At 38.2% G+C, this 18,713-nt stretch overlaps 1 protein-coding gene across 1 annotated transcript in view; it reads right to left on the bottom strand.

Annotated features, from left to right (window-relative positions):
* Positions 1-3,305, bottom strand: part of ARHGAP31 (Rho GTPase activating protein 31) — a 102,800-nt gene extending 99,495 nt beyond the window's left edge. The window contains exon 1 of the mRNA XM_087721316.1: positions 2,268-3,305. Coding sequence (XP_087577442.1) covers positions 2,268-2,367 — 100 coding nt within the window. The 5' untranslated portion in view covers positions 2,368-3,305. The remainder of the gene's footprint in view (positions 1-2,267) is intronic.
* Between the last annotated feature and the right edge of the window lie 15,408 nt (positions 3,306-18,713).

The raw sequence follows: 18,713 nt of genomic DNA, 5'->3' as shown, positions 1-18,713 counted from the left end.
TATGTATGTATGTATGTATGTATGTATGTATGTATGTATGTATGTATCATGGTACATAGTCTTTGTGATGGATAGTTCAGGCTCATTCAGTACATGATCAAAAATTTTCCTTCTTTTGGTTTCTTTTAAATTGTGTTGTTTGTTTGTTTATTTTCATTTGGGGTGTAGTGGGGAGAGTAAAGAAAAAATAAAAAAGGGAACTTGAATACAGCAGTCAGATTAAATATAGAGACTAACCGACCTATCCTTAAACTCAGCCGAACAAATGGAAAGTTAATTATAACAATATATGGCTATGGATCAGGAGAAAAATAAAGGATCATATAAAGAGCAAAGGATGGCTCAGCAGCTAAAGATGCCATGCAACAGGGTGAGCTCCCATTCCTGCTCACCTGGCAGTTTGAAAGTATGCAAATGTGAGTAGATTAATAGGTACCACTTCGATGGGAAGGGAACAGTGTTCCATGTGCCTTTGGCATATAGCCAATGGAAAATGTCTTCGGACAATGCTGGTTCCCTCATCCAAGAATCAGAGATGAGCAAATTAACTTTGTTCCTATATGTTAGAAAAGTTGCAACATTTGAAGTCAGTTATCATGTCTCAAATTGCCCTGTTGTTTTTGAAGTGATTCAAAGGCAACTTATTACATGAAATATCTCAAAATCAATTTGAATATTTGATTCCAACAATTGACTGGGTTTGATTGACTATCCTTAAATTCACATCTGCCCCAATAGGAAGTTGTTTTCTGTTTGACATTAGTTACAGTGGCCTTTCAATGTCCAGATGGGATTTTTTCCTAGACCTACCAAATTTCCCATGAGAAAGTTCATACACTAATCTACCATTAGGCAACTTTCCTTCTTACAATAGCAAGGGAAAAAGGATTCAAACCAAATCAACAATTGACTGAAAAGTTATTTAACAGAATATTTGTTACATTTTATGTCAAAAAAAGCTTCTAAAATCTGAGTGCCACAGTTGAAAATTTTTGTCTCAGCTACCTCAAGTTTCCAGTTGTGAGATATGGATTAAGCATTTCAATAAAAACACCATGGAGAGTTAAGTTTAAGTATCCTTTAACACAGTTGACTGACTGTGCCTATTTTGATTTGGTGGGTCAAAAGTTGCAGTGCCCTGACCTGAAATAATTGAGATCTCTGTTTGCAGTTTCTTCTTTACTATTATTTCCAATTCTTAATGAACATCAAATGAGAAAAGCTGCATTGCAGGGGTGACAAGGTTACTGTGTAATTTACATAGCCATACTTGTCCATAGATGGCATGCCTTCTGCAAAATACATTCAGCTTTGTAAGAGGACCAACTTGAAATGACACTCCTTGTGCAATTACTAGAGGCAAGAAAATGTATCTGAGAGAGCACCCAAGAGCAAAGCAATGCAGTTTGTCAACTCATGGCACTGTGCAGCAACCTTTATCCTTTATTTCAAATACATTAATGCACTTCCTTTATGAAGCATTTGTTCCACAGATACAGTAAGAACTACCACCCATTATTATTAGATATCAAGCAAATTATGTTACTAATTGATCATTTTGTATTAAAGAACCAACATTTTAGGATCATGCAAATGGCACAAAGGTGCAGAGAACTCCTTAAACATTTATCATCATATATGTAGTTTCCAAAAATATCAGCAGCACTGTGTCCCATCATCTAGATTCCAGCCCATTTGGGGAGTGAAATCTGCTTTTCTCTTCCTTTGACTATTTTAAAAACAGATTAGGACTTCAACTTCCTACAGTCTGACACATCATATGTTCATCAGAGAACATTAATCATAAGCAAAAGACATGGTGTCTAATAAAATTTACAGGAAATACTAGCTGCGTCTCCCACATTTGTCCAACCATTTTTCCCACACCCCTCCTAATAATGTGTGTGTGTGTGTGTGTGTGTGTGTGTGTACATACATGCATGCATACATGCATGCATACATGCATGCATAACTTGAAAAGAAAGCGTAGAACTTAGAACATGACAGAAACCATTTCCAATTTGGTGTATATACAAGTCTTAGGGATAATTTTTCTCCTTTCTGTCTGCCATATAGCGATAAATTTACAAGAACTAAGTACCCTGCTGGTCGATCACTGATAGAACCAGACAACAGGTTAAAAAATCTTTTGCACATGAAAGAAACTAATTCCATATTTTGACCCCTAAGTCTCCCAACCCTAAAGAACCACAGCAGACCCATCATTAGAAAATTTAAAAAAGAAAAAAGAAACCATGTTTGATTACCATCTTGTCCAGAACTTTCCAGATATTCACTCAGCTCGCAGCCAAAGACGTTCGTGGCTCCTTTCCTCTTGAGTTTCAGCTTTCCTGCCTTGTTCTTCATGAGTTAGTTCCAAAAAAAGAGGATTACCCCCTCCTTTCTTCCCCCCACCCCCTTTTTACACCAAATAAGTTAAAAAGTTCTCCCCTCTTCTTCTCAGATTTGTGTTGTTTGAGTCCCGTTTCTAGTCAGCAACATTGAAAGCCCAGAACTTTCAGCCGGATGCCTCAACATTAATCTCCACCAGATGTTAAGCTGTTGCAGCTAAGGCTGCTGTAGAAGGGAACGATCAGTACATATGGAGATCTCCAGCAGGAAGCAGCATATAGTTTGTAGCCCAGGTTCAGGATGGTTCTCTATGAGGGAGTTAAGAAACCAGTGTCTCCAGCAAAACTGGCAACCGAGATCAGATTTTGGCTGAGGTTCTTCCTTGCTGATGCATCCCAACAAATCAAATGAAGCTGGCCTTCAAATTAAATCAAGCTGGGTCTTTCATAGAAAAAAAAACCAGACGCTCTAAATCCATTTCCCCTCCAATAAACTTGTAAAAAAAAGTGGGGGGGGGGGGAGAATACAAAACTGATGAAAAGCTACAAATCTATGTAGGCTCTACATTTTAAACTCCTTACTCTGTTTTAGGGTTATCGGACAGTATTAGGAGAACAAGGCATTGACTTCCTTCCTTCATGCAGTCTCTCTCACTTTCCCCTTTCCTCTGCTTTTGCAAATTCTGGGATTATCCAGTTCAGGAAATGCTGAAAGGAAGTTAGCAGGGGAGGGCGGAGGATGGACTTTTTTGGCAGTATGGCCAGTGAAGTAAGTAAGTAAGTAAGCGTGTGTGTGTGTGTCTGTGTGTGTGTGTGTGTGTGTGTGTGTGTGTGTGCAAGAGTGTGTGTTTAAGAAAAGTAAGAATGGGGGAGCAGAAAGAGTAGTTTTCAGCAAAGAAGGGAAGGAGAAGAATGTCCTGCCAGCTAAAAGATAACGGGACAGTCTGAAAGGAAATCATTTCACAGAGCAGGGGCCCATAGCAGCTTTGTGCTGACGTTTCCTGTTCCACAAATGGTCAACTCTGAAAATGACTCAGGGAGGGGCAAGGGGAGGAGGGTGGAGTAGAACTGGTTTCAATAAATGCTCAACTCTTTTTGATTGATTCTCTCTCTTTCTCTCTCTCTCTCTCTCCCCCCCTCCCGTGTTTCCTCATATTGGACTGAGAGTTCTTCTGTTTTCTATCATCGGAATGATGGGGGAGGGAGGAGAGTGATTGAACAAGCAAGTAATGAAGAAAGCAAAGTGTAAGAAACTGTAAGGTCTCTCAGCCTCAGACCTACAAAACAAACCCATCTCATTTCCTCAAACCAATTGAAGGTGTTGAATCCTACGTTTCAACCTTAAAATTAGATCATAACCTGCCACTCCTAGCTGCAGCATTCCACAACTAGTCAATAAGGTATCCAGCAATTTCTGAAAAGAAATAGTTGTACATCCTCCTACTGTTCTAAAGTTAAAGCACATTGAGACTCCAATATGTGCTATTTCTGTCATGGCTTCATTGAATGATATAAAGTGATTTAAACAGATTGGGTTGGTATGATTTCTTTCACTTCAGAGTTCTTGAAATAGAAGGAAAGATGTTGGCTTTTTTTAGTTGATTTTTTTTTAAAAAAAACAACAAGGCAGCCTATAAAGTACAAAAAACAACAACACATGTTCTTTAGAACTGAAGAAGCTTCTTGGATGAGAAGCGAAATGCCTTCCAAGAAAAACCAGAAAGTCCAGTTGCCTCTTGAAAAAGCACCTTTGTGACAAAAAACAAAGTAGGTATTCAAAGTGCTTTAATAAAGACTCTCAACACTCTTTAAAAACAAAGTGTAACTTATACAAGCACTACGTGATTTTGATCCAACACCCATCTAATATAACTATTAGATTTTTTTGTAAATTAAATATGTTTTAGGAGAGGCAGACAACTGGTGTCCTCCAAGTTTTCTAGAATATAACTTTAACATTCTCTGAACATTAGCGTGGATTTGGAAGTTATGGAACTTACAATCAAAACAACATATGGGTTCCTATTTTGTTCAGATGCAAAAATAAACTTTGGATTTTTAAGCAGTTCTTTCACTGGGACATCTTCACTGAGCAAGTCTAGTCTAAACTTATATATAGAACAGAGTCTTGTATTTATTTTGAATGTCTTAAGAGAGGGTATGGTTTTTGTTAGATCTTGTGACATATTATCAGATGTATGATTTTTAATGGGAAGGCTAGAGTAATAGTGCTTCAGATGAAGACATCTTCAAAATAACCACATGTTTAACATGTCTAACAAAGGACCTCTAAGAAATAGATCTTTATCTTTGTTTTCTTTTTTTCCTCTTTCTTTTTGAAAAATATAACTGGAGACAGTGATCTGACTGTATGGAAATTTTAAATAAATTATAAATCAATCTCTCTCTCACACACACACATACACACACACACACACATCTCTAGACAATGTAAGAAATATTACAGCAAATACAGAACGTTGTCTGGTGAGAAATGTATCTTTGACTCTAGGCAAAAATCGCCTTATACATGATTTTAAATTAGAAGTGGGCAAACTATGCCAGTGAATCCTTTTTTTCTGGATGCTTGAGGTTCTTGTGTATAAATTATGAAAAAGCAATGGACTGTTTCCCCCTATATTAAGGCACCAGCCCTAAAAATATCATTCCTTCACAACAGGCAAAAATAAAGATTTGTTCTTGTTCAGTTGCTAAGTCATGTTCAACTCTTCACAACCCCATGCACCATAGCATACCAGGCCTTCTCTGTTCTCCATTAAGTCCTGTTGTTTGATGAAATACATGTTCATTGCATCTATGGCACTATCTAACCATCTAATCCTCTTCTGTCCCCTTCTCATTTTGCCTTCCATCTTTCCTATCAGGGTCTGTTTCAATGAGCCTTCTCTTCTCACTTAGTGGCCAAAATATTTGAGTTTCAGCTTCAGTATCAGTGGTGGGGTGCACCACTACTCCCACTGCCACCACTACTAGTTTGGCTGACCCGGGCCAAACCGGGAACAACTCACCTCTGTTCAGTATCTGTCCTTCCAAAACACAGCCAGAGTTGATTTCCTTTATGATTGACTGATTTGATCTCCTTGCAGTCCAAGGGACTCTCAAGAGTCTTCTCCAATACTACAATTTGAAACCATCATCCTTCTTCATGGTCAGGGGTGGATTCCGGCCAGCACTGCCACCAGTTCGCTTGTGTGCGTGCTTTGCACTGTACATGCATGCACAGTGCAATTAAAATTTTCTGTGCATGCACAGAACTGAAAAACACGATGGTGGCGCTGATGCCTCCAACTGGGAAACTGGTTTGGGGGCTTGGCAGGCCTGGGTTGCTGCCGGTTCCAGCAACCCAGGCCACAAAACTACTACCAGTTCGGATGAACTAGTCTGAACCAGTAGGAACCCACCACTGCTTATGGTCCAACTCTCATGGCCATGCATACTGGGAAAACCATACCTTTGACTACAGCAACCTTTGTAAAAAAGGTAATGTCTCTGCTTTTTAATAACTGGTGGATTCAAAACATTTTACATTGGTTTTGTGGGCATGGTTTGGTGGGCATGGCATGGCTTGGTGGACATATTGTAAAATCTCCATTCCCACCCCACTCCAGGGGAAGGTTACTGAAAAATCCCCATTCTCTCCTGATCAGCTGGGTCTTGGGAGGCAGAGAATAAATGGGGCAGGGTCAGTCAGAGGTGATATTTACTGGTTCTCCTAACTATTCAAAATTTTCCTACCAGTTCTCCAGAACTGGTCAGAACCTGCTGAATACCACCTCTGTTTTTAATATGCTGTCTAGGTTTCCCAAACAAAAACAAAAAATAAGGTCATGTTAAAGTATGCAATATGGCCACTTCCATCTTCCATTTGCCACCTGCATCTCCAAATATTACATGGAGCCTAAGGCATGTCCATCAGTTGATTATCCACCTAAGACATGTCCATCAGTCGATTATGGCCTGGTCTACAATTGCAACAGAATATGTTTCTGTTGTCGAGGAATATGAGATTTCTTATGTGGAGAAATAGCAATAATGGAGAACGATTACTTCTAGCTTGTTCTCATTAGTGCAGAATCTAACGCTCCTCCCAGTATTTCAACGTAACACAGCATACTGTTTTTGTCAGAAGAGTTTAGATTAGATGTTCCTAGCATGCCAGCACCTACCATACAAAAGGAATGAGAAATGCCACCATTCTGAACATTGAAATATAGAGGGTTGTTATAAAAGTACTGGGTGAGTCTTTTGTTAACTCTGAAAAGGAGGTAACATTTAGCCATTAGTCAGGACAAGGGATATTTATTGAGAACAGAATAGTGGTCAGAAGCTGGGTGGTTGCTAAAGCTTTGCATGAAAATATGTCCATCACAAGGGACGCAGTGACTCAGTGGCTAAGACTCTGAGCTTGTCAATCAGAAAGGTCAGCAGTTTGGCAGTTCAAATCCCTAGCACCACATAATGGAGTGAGCTCCCGTTACTTGTCCCAGCTTCTGCTAATCTAGCAGTTTGAAAGCATGTAAAAATTTCTAGTAGAAAAAATTGGAACCACCTTTGGTGGGAAGGTAACAGCATTCTGTGCGTCTTCTGCGTTTACTCATGCTAGCCACATGACCACAGAGACATCTTTGGACAGTGCTGACTCTTCAGGCTTTGAAATAGATATGAGCACCGCCTTCTAGAGTCAGGAATGACTCACGCATATGTATGAGGGGAACCTTTACCTTTACCTATGTTCATCAAGATAACATTCTGGGTTAGTTAGAATGAGCCAGAATAATATCAACTGAAATTTAAACTGGAATTAAATAATTTGTGGATAGTAAATATTATATCTTGGGGAAAACGAGTTTGGGTTAGGGTCTAGTGGTTAAAGCACCAGGCTACAAACCAAGAAACTATGAGTTCTACCTTAGGCATGAAAACCAGCTAGGTGACTTTGGGCCAGTCGCTCTTTCTCAGCAAATGATATCAGGCTCAGATGGCAAGCTGGCTTGTCAATTTCTCTTGCAACTAATGGCTCAATACTCAACTGATTTTAAAAAATGGATTCTAGGAAAAATTTAAACTATATATATGCAATACCATGGGATTCAGAATTTCAGAACTGCCATCCATCTAGCAACCATTGATAACCTGGTCTCTTCAGAATTTGTCCAGTCCTATATCTCAACTGATGGCCATCTTCCCATTTGAGGAGGGTAAAATAGCCCTGTTCTTATCGAATGCTTAATTGTTTAGTAAATGGATTAACATGTCATAGAAACATGAAAAAAATGATCTTGTTTCCTGTCTGAGATAGTTGACAGTCTTTTTTGGAGAGCAGAAATGAATGGCTTTGCCTTGTATTGTTCGTTTGCTGCACAGTTTGTCTATTTTATTACCTTATTATTTTATTATTATTATCTGTGCTAGAGCACTTCAGCTTGCTACAGGCTACCATCAGCAGCTCATTATTTAATTTACAGAGGAAGCACTAGTTCTTCAAATCAGTCAATACTTACTGTACACTCTAATTCTGTTGACTGCTGTTACCAATTGCCGATTGACTCACCGGCTCAAGGTTGAGTCAGCTTTTCATTCTTCCGTGTTCAGTAAAATGAGGACCCATATTGTTGGTGGCAGCATGCTGACTCTGTAAGCCCAGGGCTGTAAAGCACTATGAAGCAATATATAAGTCTAAGTGGCATTGCTATCCTGGTGGTCAACTACAGGTAGTCCTCAAATTACAACAATTCAGTTAGTGACTGTTCAATGTTACAATGGCACTGAAAAAAAGTGACATGACCATTTTTCACACTTATAACCATTGTAGCATCCCCACGGTTACATTATTGAAATTCTGATGTTTGGCAACTGACTCATATTTATGATGATTGCCGTGTTCTGGGATCATGTGATCACTTTTTGCGATCTTCTGAGAATCAAAGTCAATGGGGAAGCCAGATTCACTTAAGCTATATTAACTTAATAACTACAGGGATTCATTTAACAACTGTGGCAAGAAATGTCTTGGAATGAGGCAAAATTCACTTAACAACTGTCTCACTTAGCAACAGAAATTTTGGGCTCAATTGTGGTTGTAAGTCGAGGATTACCTGTAGCTGAAAAAGCATCGCAATCACACACACACACAATCCTGTGTATCTTTTGTTCAGAATGAAGCCATTTAAAGAAGTGGGACTGTTGATCTTCTCTGGTCTAAAAAAATTAACATTGTTTTATGTCAATCTTCTGCACAGCTAAGAAATTTTCCCTGTAGCATTATTTGTCTGCATGAAATTTCGATCCGTCTTTGACTTTTTAATATATGTTATACTTTTATATATGTTTCCATCAATCTTCTTGCCAGCTTCTGATGCAAAGAGGAAAATGGAGCGGAGAAAGATTTGAACAACAGGAAAGCAAAAAGCTCGCCTAAATATAGTTCTTCTGCTAGGATTGCTTTCCTGTCACACATAAATTACTGTTAGACCTGATACATGCATGTGACTTGCCCTCTTTCAACTTTTCCCAACTTTTTTTTCTTCCTATACATCAGTGTTTCTCAACCTTGGCAACTTGAAGATGTCTGAACTTCAACTCCCAGAATTCCCCAGCCAGCGAATGCTGGCTGGGGAATTCTGGGAGTTGAAGTCCGGACATCTTCAAGTTGCCAAGGTTGAGAAACACTGCTATACATCATTTCCCTCTCCACCTTCTTTATCCAATTTCCCACTGCTATTGAGTCTCATTGCAAAAGAGCTGAACTCTGTTCAGAATGAGAATAAAAGGAAGCTGCTTAGAATGAGCTCCCAATTTTCGAACAAAATAACATGCAATTCAGTTGAAACTCACTGGAAAACAAAATAAAAATGATTTTTTTAAAAAGCCATGAAAACTCAGATTACATTATGAACAAGCCAGATTGATGTGATGCCATTTGCTATACAGGAGCATAATACTGTATGTGCTATCCAATTCCCAGTGAGTAAATACAGCCATTTTTGTATCTATAACATAGGCATGACATGTTTCTGATCAAACCTCATATGTCTGTGGAGATTCTCAAACATCCAGACCCCAAAGGTGCTTTTCAAAAGTCAACTGGACTGTCTTGGTTTTTTCCTTGAAAAAGTTTCACTTCTCATCCAAGAAACTTCTTCAGTTCAAAATTGAAGGTCTTCTCCATCAAGTAACAGAAGAATTTATCAAAAAGGAATCTACACATTCCAGGAAAAAAAATGTATAGGAATTTAAAATGCAAACAATAAACATTTTTTCCTGGGTTCTGAACTATCAAACCTCTTTTTGCTATACAAGTTTGTCACCACTACATTATTTCTTCAGTGCTGATAAAAGTAGGTATAGAACCTGTTAGAGTGCATAAGTATTGACTGATATGAAGAAATACTCCTTCCTCTGTAAATTACTTAATGAACTGCTGAAGGTAGCCAGTAGCAAACTAAAGTGCTCTGACACAGATAGCACTCAGGTAATGGAGCAGACATACCATGCAGCAAAGGGACAATAGAAGGCAAAGCCATCCATTTCTGCTCTCCAAAAAAGACTGTCAACCGTCTCTGATAATGAGACAAAAAACAAGACCAAATCTGCTTCCTCCCCAAAAAAATTGTTTCATGACAGTTTTCATGACAAAGTTTGGGCAATTATCAAGCAGGGAAAATATAATGCATGAATTTAATCTAAATATTCAGTAATATTGGGCGGTGCAGGAGCTGGGTTTGTTGGCTGGAAAGCCAGCAGCCCAGATTTGAGACACAAGTTTAGGTTTAGGTTTAGGTTTTATTCAACTTGTATGCCGCCCTATTCCCGAGGGACTCAGGGCGGCTAACAAAACCGGAAGGGAGGGGAACAATACAAAAGGAAAGAAAACAAAGACAAACAACAATACAGAACCAATTTAAAAGGTCTCAGCAAGCACACTAGTTCGAGTAGGGATGGAACTCAGCAGCCCCAGGCCTGCTGGAACAGCCAGGTCTTAACGGCTTTACGGAAAGCCTGAAGGGTGGTGAGGGTCCGAATCTCCATGGGGAGATCGTTCCAAGTGCCATGTGATGGGGTGAGCTCCCATCTTCAACCAGCTTCTGTCAGCCTAGATGTTTGAAAGCATGCAAATGTGAGTAGATAAATAGGTACCATGTCTGTGGGAAGGTAACAATGCTCTTGATGTCTTGCTGGCCACATGACGGCAGAAATGTCTTCAGACAATGCTGGGTCAATCGTCTTAAAAAAGAGGTAAGAACACACCCTATAATCAGTGACCACTAGCAGAGTAAAATCCGCAGGGACTCCTTTAATAAGTAGTATTAAATTGTTAAATACTACTAACATTGAATACACATGACCTGGTTTCTTGGTAGTGTAGCAGAAACAAAATTTTAAGCACCCAGAGTCGCTTGATAATGAGATGGGCAATGTAAAAATTTAATAAATAAATTAGGAGTCAATTAGACAGCTGCAAATTAAAGCACCCATTTTTATCCAGTGAAAGGTATCATTCAGTTACTTAATTTGTTCCTTTGTCAAACTTCAACACAGAGGAAAAAAAATCACAAAGAGATCCTATTTTACAATGGGGTTTGAGTCAGATAACTGTTTCCTTCAACCAATTCATGCCTTATTGTGATCTAGGATTCATCCTTATGGAGATCCAGGAGGTGAAAGATTTATACGATCTGAATAGAAACCAGGAGGAGTTTGCAGCCATTTGCTACACGACAAATATCTAGCTGAGTGCCTGTTCTTGGCTTCCTTTTAAAAAATAAGGTGGATTTTTTTTACTCTGTGGAGGAAGTGACAGTCAAGAAGCTTGGCTCCTTAAAGCTGCCAGTCTATTTTAAGACCCTCATATGAGCGCACCCACTGCTGTTCCCCTTGTTTGTTTCCTACCAAACAATGAAACTTAAAAGAATTGCTTGGCAAAGAGCCAATTTTGTTGAGGGCAAACCCATCAGTGTTTAGATTTTTGACAACCATTTGTAACCCTCAATTAGAATTGAAATATAATTTTGATTAAAAAATTTATCTTTGATTTTATCCTTGCTATCCTGCCCTTCCAATGGTGCTGGATTTTAGATTCTATTATATTTCTCTGATAACTTATCAGGAATTATGGGAGCTGTATTCTGACACTACTATATTGGAGAGCAGTATGTTAAACTTTGCATGCAGTTTAGGTGGAGCCAAAATCATTGTTACAGCTAAAGGAAAGTCACACCTGAAAGATATTCCATTTAAAATCTGAAATCTAATTAGCTTGACTAAAACACTTGTGGATCTTTTGCAGAACAGGAAGCATGGACAGCTGGGGAAATTGCGGAGCGATTGAAAGATGGGAAACTGTAAAACAATACAAGCAGCAATTTCCACATTTCACCCTGAGCTCAAAAAAAACCCATGAGGGGAAAAAAAGTGAAATAAATTCTAAAACATCCTGTAAATTAAATATAAAATGAGGAATTTGTTTTGTAAGGAAATGATATTTTTTGGAGAAACTGGAAGACAGGCCTGAGTGTAATAATATAAGTCAATGATAAAAAGAGATTAAATGGAATAAATTGGTTATGACAGTGTTTGTCAACCTTGTCAACTTGAAGATGTCTGGACTTCAACTCCCAGAATTCCCCAGCCAGCATTCGCTGGCTGGGGAATTCTGGGAGTTGAAGTCCAGACATCTTCAAGTTGACAAGGTTGACAAACACTGGGTTTTGATTACTCTGACCTTCTTTCATCTGTGCTAGACAACTCAGGGGGCTGGGGGACATCAAAAGTGCCAGAAAGTCTCTCTAAAAGAATATATTCAAATCCAGAATATTTTGTTCCGTAGAAATGATAGAGAAAAGGCGTTTCCTTGAATTCAGCATTTCTAAGAGCTGCCTTTCAATGCCCAGCAGTTATGGACAAGCAGTGACTCCACACAAAATCCTTTGAGCTTTGCCAGACTGACTCTTCAGTTCTTCCTGGCAGAATGCCACCAATCTATAAGTGTTTAAAACTGTCCTTCAGTTGGTAGAGCCATTGGGCAGAGTGCAAGAACATTGGCTTCAAAACAACCATAACGCCTGAGTTTTTAAAAAAAGCAAACACTTTAAGCCAAATTTCAAGAAACACTCCTTTTTTTAAATAAAAAAAAAGCATAAAAATAACTTATGTCAATGTCCTGCCATCTTCAGGCTGAGTATTACAATTGTACATGCTTTTTCTAAAAGAATTCAATTCTGGAGGTCTCTTATTTTGCTACGCTTGATTGTATTATAGAATATAGTATGAAAGATTGTGTAATAGGCAAGTTATCTTCTATGTTTGCATAAGGCGGTTTCTCAGAAACTCCTGATCGAAAATAAAAGATCAGTAATGCTGAATGAACTACAGACTCTACCTCCCCATTAAAAAAAACATTCTGATACCTTTATTTAATAAGTCCCTGTCCCTGTTCCAGAACTTGGGAAGATCTCAACAACACCTTTGTTTAAAATCAAATATTAGTGCTTATCTATTGTTGCGAACATTGGTTTGGGTGGACATAGGTTTCCATGTGTATTTATGTGTAAGACACATTCTGTTCCCATTCCTTTATAAAAAGATATATTTTAATGGTCTTAAATTGAGATTTTAAAATTTCATGAAATTTCAGCATTCTTACATGAGATTTTTCAGAATTCCAGGTAACGTATCCAAAGACTGGGCAGATTTTGGAAAAGAATATGAAATATTTTGCCAATTCTTGCAGAAAGTTCATGAGGATCCACTTTGAATCTTCAAAGTAACCTTTGATCCAGTCAGTGTGATTGTGTACTGTCATAGCCATTGATAAGATGAGTTGACTAAGTTGGAAGCTCAATAGTTTGTGGACATTGTCAAATCAGGCTGCTATAGTCTTTTTTTATATAATCAATAAATTTAAAAATATAGTGAAATAATGGCAAAGCACCTCCAGGCTGTTTCAAAAATTTTGTTTGCTTGTCCTAAAAAAAACAACCATCAAGTTAAATTTTGGTACCTACAATGTAAGTCAGTCCCCACTACTTTGGACAAGTATTGCAAGCAGCCAGTTATGCCAGATATTTTTGGTCTGTTCTTTTTTCCCTTATCTACCTCTGCCCAATGGCGAAAGTCATTTTGAAGACTGTCATCTAGGAGCCATTAGGCGATTATCAGGGACAGGTTCTTCTCTATAGGGTTTCATTCAAGTTGTTGAAAATCTTTCCACAGGTCCCACTAGACTGTATACAGTAGATCTAGAGGCAAAACTGAAACATATTTTTTTCCTGTAGACATTTGTTCTCTTGCTTTCACTACTACATTGCCTTTTAAAAATGTTTTTATTGCTACTTAATCTGGACTTTTATTCTTTTTTCCTGCATAAGTGCTTAAATTTAAATTTAAATCTGCCTGAGTTATTTCTTATGATTGAGATAGCAGACAGACAGGCAGACAGACAGATTGTTTTGAGGCCATTGGCTACATCAGGGGTGTTCAAATTCCCCTGGGCTACATGAATAGTATATTAATAAATAAATGTTAATTGTTAGGGTTTCTATTGTGAGTCCGGATGAAGGACAAGGCAGGAGGCAGTCTATGGTGAGAACAGCTTCTTTTATTGTAAAACGATAGACTATGTACAAGTAGCGATTCAGCACCTTTCCCTGCTTGACAGCTATTCATACGGAGCTGTCAAGCAGGGAAAACCAATAGGTGCACCCCTAGCGGCCCACGCTTAGCCAAGCCGCATCCTAGCCAATCAGGACACGGCTTGGCTTGTTGCTAGCCGCTAGGTCGTAAGTCGAGGACTTTTCAATACTCAACAGTTTCCGACTGATTAATTAATAAATATATGTTAATCCAGTAACGTGTGTGCGTGTGTGTGTGCGTGTGTGTTAACTTCATTGTACATACAGTATATTGCAGCTCTGTGCCTATATATTGTTGTTGGCATTATTTATATCGGAATAGACTTCTAGAATTACTTTTCTTGGGTTACTGCAAACTAAATAGTTTGTTAACTGCAATGTCTTGCAAGTAAATCCTTTGTACCACACAGCAGCATGATAATAACTATGTGTATGGTTTATGTATGGCTATACAAGCACATAGATTTCTGTTTTTGCTAGATAGCTGAATTACAGCCTTTACCTCTTCTCTCCTTTCTGCTTTCTAAAAACCCAGTAATATGTTACTTAATTTGTTGATTCAACAACATTGACCTTCTGATTTCAAGTGAATTGGTGTATGACTTTCCTTGTGCTTTCTATTTGAAATTCTTCATGAGACATTTCTGTCTATTTTTATGTGGGAATACTAATACTAAAAGTTGACCATTTCCTGTTTTAGCTGGCCTTCAATTAATCTTAGCTGACTATTTTTTAATGAATAGAGCCTTGTGTATAACGCTGTTGGTTAGTGTCTATAAAACATGTAAGTATTTTAGCATTCACTTCTGCAAGTTGTCTTAGCAATATGATTTTTTCAACAGCCTAATAGCTAGAAATGGCAATATCTGACATAAAAAAATCTAGTTCACCCTTACTCTAACTCTCTGCCTCCTTCTAACAATGTTTACTGCACAGGTATAGTACCCCTAAATATAAATAATTAATATGGAAGAAGCTGTTCGTTTAAATATTCCAGTGAATGGGCACCTCCATAGCATCCAATTTATGGTAGTGCCATCACATATGCATAACCATCATACCCTTACCCGTTCTCGGCAAACAACATTATGCAAATTCAGAAAGAGAATAAGCAATAATAAACTGCAAGGTAAGAATAGAAAATTAAATATAGCTACATCTAGTTGACTTCAATAACAACCACGATATATCTCTAGTTCTATCTTTGCAAATCATCCTTCCTTCTATCATGCCATACATTTTTCGTATATAACTTGCAATCCATTTTTATAATGTAGCACAAGGAGAAACATCTCTCTCTGTTTTTGTTTTTACTTAAATGAAGATCTGTAATAATGTTACAGTATTTAAGCAATATTTCAGCAGTTTCTTTGGGGAAAAGCATGAGAAGAAAAAACAATATTGATGTTAGACTGTAAGAATTTGAATGCACCTTCTAGGATCAAAACTGATATGAAATCTCTATGTTGAAGTATTTTCTGTGGAACATAAAATCGATGTTATCAATTTGTACTATTGACCCAGTTTTGCTTTTTCCCTTCTCAGAAGATTCCACCGAAACTTGAATTGTGTCAAATCCTTTTTTCTAGAATCCTAAAAGGCTTTGTTTCCCGTGTACACCTAACAGAAATAACTCAGGGCTTTATACTCCTTAGCAACAAGGAAATGTTCTGAAGTACTATCTCTTCCTTCTCCCCCTTGTTGCCAAACAAAAGAGAGCTCACCTCAGCCCATGTAGAATAGACACCTGCAGAAAAAGGAGAGAAGAGGAAACCTGCGCCAAAAGTGGCATTAGCAACCTTAATTAAAGCTACTTAGCCATGCCTTGTTGTGAAATGTTTTCAGCTGAAGGAAACAAACATACATAAAATCTATTCCCTCATCGGAAAATGTAGCAACAGAAACTCGAAGGCGTCTTTTAAATATGTTCCTAGAGGCACGATGGGAAAGTGGGGCAGAGGTTGACATCTAGTGGCATGAACCCCACACAGAGTATGCCACACAGAGTATGAACAATGCAAACAATGCCACAGGATTGCTGGTTGGTTGTTCAGCCCAGAAAAAAAAACCTGTGAAGAATTCATAAATAGAACTCAGTTAATACTATGGGCAAAGCCATTGTAAGTGATGAATATGAAGCAGTTCAGAAGCAGCTTGCTTTTCCAGACCACAATGTGATGTACATGAGGTTATATCAGTTGGTACACACCTTACAACAGCATTGTGCAACTTGGTAGCCCTCCAAAATATTAGGACTGTCATTTATTGAATGATCACCCCGGGGAAGCAATTTTTGGAAAGTGATATCCTAGCATATCTTGGTTCTGTGCTGGTCATGTATTTGGAAATAGGATGAACTATTCTCCTTTACATCCCTTTCTCTTTCCCCTTCCCATTACAGGCAGTCTCTAACTTACAGCCATTCATTTAACAACTCTTCAAAGTTATGATGGTGCTGAAAAAATGACTTATGACGCCCAAATTTTGGCACCATCCTCACAGTCATGTAATCAAATTTGGGCATGTGGCAACCAGATGTGATGGTCGAAGCATCCTGAGGTCACCTGATCACCTGTTGTGATCTTCCCAGGGTGCTTCTGACAAGCATCAATGGGAATTTGCGTAATACCTGTGTGATTCACTTAATAACCAGCACAAAAAAGGGTCATAAAATCAGGTGCAATTCATTTAACAAACCCATTGCTAAGCAACAAGTTCCAGTCCCAATTATGATACAATTCAAGGACTATTTATAAAGCTTTGAAATTGTACAAAAGGGCTCACTTATAAGCACACTTGATCACAACCAGAAACACATCTAGAAATAATGGCTTATTTCAATTTTTCTTGGTCTAACCAATCTAAGATAAATGTTTAGGGAGGATGCCCTTTCTAAAGGAACTGTAAAATATAATTTAAAAATATAATTTTATTAAAGTTATCAAAGTATAAAATACAAATGAAAATAGTGACAAAATGGGGAAGGAGAAAAGGGAAAGAGAGGAATGTAGGTTAAAGGAAAAAATAAAGAGAAGCATTAACTTCTGACTCTTCAGCACAGTAGAATAATAATAACATTTTAGACTCTTTTATTTTTGCATACATATATGCAAGTTTATCGTTATAGAAATGGCTAGTACCGTGATGGTGAGCCTATGGCACGCAGAGGGTGCGGGCACATCAGCCATACCCCCAACCCAGCTCCACCGTGCATGTGTGCGTGTCTCCCATCGGCCAACTGGTCTTTGGGTCTCTGCCATGCATGCACAGCGGGCAGGGTGCATGCGTGGGGGGTGCTAACATTGCATTTTGGGGCCTCGTGTAGCACCTCCATATCCTGTTTCGGCTTCCAGGTTGGCGCAGGAGGCTTTCCAGGTCCAAAACAGGCCTCCTGCAGCAACCGTAAGCCAAAATGGGGCATGAGGGTGCTCATGAGCCTCCCCTTGTGCCCCATTTTCAGCATAGAAAGCCATCTGCACCAACCTGGAAGCCAAGAATTGGTGGGGGGAAGGGCATATGTGCGGGGGGAGCATGGGGAGGTCACATGCACACATGGGGGAAATCATGCCTACAATGCACAGGAGATGGCTTCTTTGTCCATTAAGCCTAACAGAAAAGTATTTGGTTTGATTTTTATATTATTTTGAGCATTTTCTATATTAAACATGAAACTGATCCCAGTATTTCTTTGTTCTGTCACAAGTCCAACAAAGATGATTAAAAGTTCCTTTTCCATATTTACATTTCCAACAAACATTTGAAGTACCTGTATACATCTTTGACAATTTGTGAGTTGTTAAATACCATTGATACATCATTTTATTAAAAAATTCTTTTAAGTAATAGCTCAATGTATATTTTATACCCACAAGTTTTCCCATTGTTCAAGCATTACATTGTACCCCAAATTATTTGCTTCACTATTATTTCTCCAAATACAATTTCAACAACAGTTTACAAACCTTAGCAATAACATATGCATCCTTATCGCACAGCACCATTTCAAATTCATTTTTTACAGAATCAAACATATAACACTTTAGGCCTAGTTTAAATCTTTCTTTCAATTTTAAGTATGCAAATCAATGACACATACAGACGTCTGATTCTAACTCTTCCTTAGACTTAGGAGTAGGTTCACCTCAATTGAAGAGCATTATTTGGCCAGAAGTCCAACAGTCTGGCCTCACCTCATTTCTTTTCTAAAACAATCTTTCAGGCAAAGAGAACCTTGTTTTTTTTTTAATTCCAGACCTTTGGTATGACATGAAACTAACAAAGTGTTTAAAAGTTATGATATTTATGCAGTTACTTATCAAGCTATATAATCTAAAGTATATTAAAGTAGCCAAAATATCTTTACAATCCCCAAGGCATGTCACAACTTTTGAACATTCCTAATGTTTGGAAATTGAAAGTTGAAACATTTGACAAGCCCTAAGTCACACTTAACAAAATGATTCCCAAAGGCAATATTCATTTTAAACCTATCATAACACAAGTAGGCATGTCATCCAAATCTTAGTTAACTGCCCTCTAGTTTGAGCCATCTCTTATTTTGGAGAGTCACTCATTCTTTCACCCAAACCAAACAGCAGGCATTGAAGAAGAGTTTCAAATCTAGTAAACCTAAACCTTCTCTTTCTTTAGCATCTTGCAGTCATTTGAATCTAATCCTCTCTTTTTTTTCCCATTGCCATAGGAATTTAGA

The sequence above is a fragment of the Thamnophis sirtalis genome, unplaced genomic scaffold (genome assembly GCF_051295495.1).
Source record: "Thamnophis sirtalis isolate CommonGarterSnake01/CBP01778 unplaced genomic scaffold, rThaSir2_p1.2 scaffold_8, whole genome shotgun sequence".
NCBI classification, from domain to species: Eukaryota; Metazoa; Chordata; class Lepidosauria; order Squamata; family Natricidae; genus Thamnophis; species Thamnophis sirtalis.
The sequence above is the reverse complement of the archived record's forward strand: the minus strand, read 5'-3'. Positions and strand labels throughout refer to the sequence as shown.